This window comes from Dipodomys ordii, unplaced genomic scaffold (genome assembly GCF_000151885.1).
Source record: "Dipodomys ordii isolate 6190 unplaced genomic scaffold, Dord_2.0 Scaffold23, whole genome shotgun sequence".
NCBI lineage: Eukaryota > Metazoa > Chordata > Mammalia > Rodentia > Heteromyidae > Dipodomys > Dipodomys ordii.
Window position 1 is genome coordinate 411,744 of NW_012267239.1, and position 3,733 is coordinate 415,476.

The following is a 3,733-nucleotide window of genomic DNA, read 5'->3' on the forward strand; positions in this document are numbered from 1 at the left end:
CTGAGATCTGAGGATCATGGTTTGAAGCCAACCCTAGGCAGGAAAGTCCATGAGACCCTTATCTCTAATAAACTATTCAGAAAAAGCCAGGCATGGTGTTGTAGCTCAAGTGGTAGAGTAGAGCCCTTGGGCAAAAGCAGCTCAGAGATGGTGCCTGGGCCCTGAGTTTAAGCCCCAGGATCAGCCTGTGCATGGACGTATGCACACATGCACACGCGTGTGCACACACACACACACACACATCATTATAGCACTACTGCGTGACCCTCCTCTTTGAAGATACTAATCTCTGTGGTTTGATGCTATTGCTTGTGTTTCTTAGCTTTAATTTTGTTTTGAAATTGGGGTTTGCCGTCCATCTGAAATGGGAGTTTAGCTCCTGGTAACAGGATATGGCCTGTGGGCACCTGAATCCCCAAAGTGGTGGATGCCACTCAGACTTTCCTGGGCTTCCTCCTGCTTCCAGATCCTTGGTGCAGTATAAGGGCCTGCATGTCGGTAGCAGACAGTACAGAGCTCCCCGGGGCCCAAAGTTTGGGCTGTTTTGTAGCACAGTAGAGTAGGAAAGTGGGGAAAACTGGCTACAAGGAAGAGGATTCTAAGACTGGGATTTGGGAGTCCAGCATGGCTGCAGTGGGTAGAATCTCGACACGGCTCCATTCCTTGTCCTAGGCTGCAACTAGGCTTAGGTGTACAGGGCCTGCCTGGAAGATAGTGGGTGCCTCTGAACAGCAGTCTAAAAGGGTACAGCTACCATCTGGGCGTGTGTACTGAGGGACTTGCTGGTTGGATTTATGAGGAGCCAGAAGAGGTGGGCCAGATGTATGGGTTTGGATTAAGTGACGATTTCATTGAAGTGCTTAAATCAGTGTGGTGGCAAGGGGGTAGTGGTGAAGGAAGGTGGGAGAGGTGCAGTTTTGACTCTAACTACTGGGAATCCTCTGGGATTGTTCTTTCAAGGCATATCATGGATGTCCCGCAACATATCTATACTTTACATGGGACACTAGCTGCCCTCTGCCCCATCCTTAACAAGGGGCAATCATGAGGAAACAGGACCTTATTAGTATTTAATTTCCCCTCTTAGCAATAGATGACCTAAGGATTAATTAGATAGTGCCCAACAGGAGAGAGATAGGAAATTGCCAGATCCTGCCCCCCCTGCCCCCCCCCGGGCCTCAGCTTTTCTGTGTCTCTGAGAAGCTTTGGAAAGAAGGGAAGGTCAGAGAGAACAGGAGGTTCCAGAAGTCTTCCATGGAATCCTGTGGCCTTCTCTCCCAGTGCTGTCACACATTCGTGTTCCTGGTAAGGCTGAGAGGTCACCTCGCCTCTTCGGGCCTTAGCTTCCTCCTCTGTAAGATGGAGCTCGTGGGCCCAGTGAAAACCACTGTCTATCATTTCCCCAGTTTCCAAGGAGATGGAATCAGCTCTTCAAGAAGGTCCAGCCATTTAGGCAGGTGGCCTCCTGGAGAGCCTAAGGTTTGGTGGCTCAGTGGTGGTGTGGCACCGGGTAGCCAGCTATGTGCATTGCTTCCCTGTTCTAGTCAGTGACACATTAAGAGTTTGAAATTGCCCCCCTCCCCAGTGAGAGCATTTGCACAAGGAAAGACTCCAAGTCAGGGTGCCCCTAGTCCTGCAGCCCCCAGCCTTTCCCTTTGCAGAGCTACCCTAGAAGCACAGAACTCCTGGCCTCCTCTTCCACTCCTATCCCAAGACTGTCTCTGCTGAGCTCCTGGGCTCAGCTGGGCAAGGCACAGCCAAGAGTAGATTCTGGTTTGGCAGGTGTCCAGGTGGCCTGCGGGATCAGAGCTTTACCTGTGATGTGCTGGCAGCAATGGAGGCAGCCTGCGGAAATGTCAGAGGAAGGGGTAGAGGTGGGCATGCTTGCTGAAGGGAGCTTTGTATGTGTCTGCAGCCCGTGCGAGGCTGACTTGGTAGGTGGGGCCAGTGCATTCAGTGAGATGAGGATAGAAATTGTGGCTTCAGTATGACCAGGAAGCATGTGCATATCCAATGCTGTTCAGCATGATGGAGAGACTCAGAGAGCCAGTGGTTGGTTCTCAGGCAGGTACCCAAGACTGCTGAGAAGCTAGGTCAGGTCCCTTCCAAGCCAGACATCCTGGCCACTGGGAGCCAGTGTGGTCCCTGGGGCTGATGGTCGTGGCTCTGAGCAATGGGGCTAAGGAGAAATCTGTCCTGGATCTGTGGGATGGTAGGAGCCTTCTAACCTGCCTAGTTAGATTGTCAAAAGTCTGTGGTGTTCCTTAATGTAGATTCTTTTGGTGACTGACATAGGTCCAGAAGTTGCCCTGAGGCAGGATCCCGGATGGCAGTGGCCCATCAGGCCTGGCAGCTTTTGATTGGACAGTAGCCTGCTGCTGCTGGTACCAGGCCTGGGAGGCCACACCATGGAGACAGGCCCAAGGCTAGCCTCAGCTCCTGAATGCTGATCTGGACTGCAGGCCAGGACACAGGGGAACACGGAATGTAGTCAGGGATAGCATCTGGACTTACGGTCTTGTCTGTCTGCCAGGGACACGCTTGGCGAGCAGCTAGTTGCCCAATATCCCATGCAAAGCGACATTCAGTAGGGCTTGGGCCTCTTCACATGCTGCAGGCTTCTAACTCCTCAGTTTATGCCGGGGCTTTGGCTTTCCCCTCAGGGAAGTCTATTCTGAACTTCCTAAGTGGGTACTGGTACCCCCAACCCATGTGGATGTAGCCTGTACCTGTTGCAGCTCCAGGCTGAGGCAGCATTGCAATTGGAAGGAAACTCAGGGTTTACTTATTTCAGTGGGATGAGGGAGAGGGAGCCTGGGCCTTGAACTAGGACTAAGGAGTGGCCTTCTCTAGGATCTCTAGTCCTCATGAGCTGGAGGAAAAGGGGGAAGATGCAGCCACAGGCACGTAGCCAAAAGGCCTCTAGCCTCTTGTCCCTAGACAGGCAGGGACTGCTGCTGCTCCTGCACCTCTGGGGCTCCTTGAGGAATGAAAGGTGGTTTGGGGGGCCTCTTGCCTCTGAGGGAGAGGCACTTGGTGAGAGAGTCCTGCTTGAACTGAAGCAGTTTCACAAGCACAGGGAGGACAATGGGAGTTCAGGCTGGGCTCTGGCTTAAGCTTCTTTAGTGTCAGTCATTCCTAGCTTTCTATGATATTTTCACTCTGGGGTGCCCTTTCTAATATGTTGTTTAGTTCCTTTTCATGGACAAAACAACACGGAGAGCTGAAATGGCTCCTAGAGATCACCCAGGGCCCAACTTCCTCACTGTATGAATAGGGAAACTGAGGCCCAGAAAAGAAACATGCTTGGCCCACAGTTCCCCAGCGAGTCAATGTTGAGCACCTGCTTTTCTAACTTCAGTCAGTCATTCATGCCCACATTTTCCAGGCTGAGGAACAGGTGGGAGAGAGGGTGTGGGAGGAGAGAGGGGAGGAGGAAGGGGAAGAGGAAGGGGAGGAGGCTCCGGCAGAGAGGAGAAGCACCCAAGCTCCTGCCCCAGCAGAGGTGCAGCCTGCCAGTTGGTGGGGACAATGGGAGTCAGCCGGTTCAGGTGTGTGCCTGCCCTGCTGCCTGGAAGGGTAAGAATGCTTATACACAGCCACTAGTAGGACTAAATGGATCTCTCTAGAACCAGGTTCTAGGAGTCACTGGTTTGTCCCTTTGTTGGGCACTAGTAGCTTCTGGAGAGCTTATTATTATCTCTCTCTCCCCCCTCACTGTGTGTGTGTAGGT

General features: G+C 52.5%; 1 protein-coding gene across 1 annotated transcript in view; it reads left to right on the forward strand.

Moving 5' to 3' along the window:
* The first annotated feature begins 820 nt into the window (after positions 1 to 820).
* The window catches only part of Adora2a (adenosine A2a receptor), a 13,216-nt gene continuing 10,303 nt past the window's right edge, over positions 821 to 3,733 (forward strand). The window contains exon 1 of the mRNA XM_013014244.1: positions 821 to 900. Coding sequence (XP_012869698.1) covers positions 821 to 900 — 80 coding nt within the window. The remainder of the gene's footprint in view (positions 901 to 3,733) is intronic.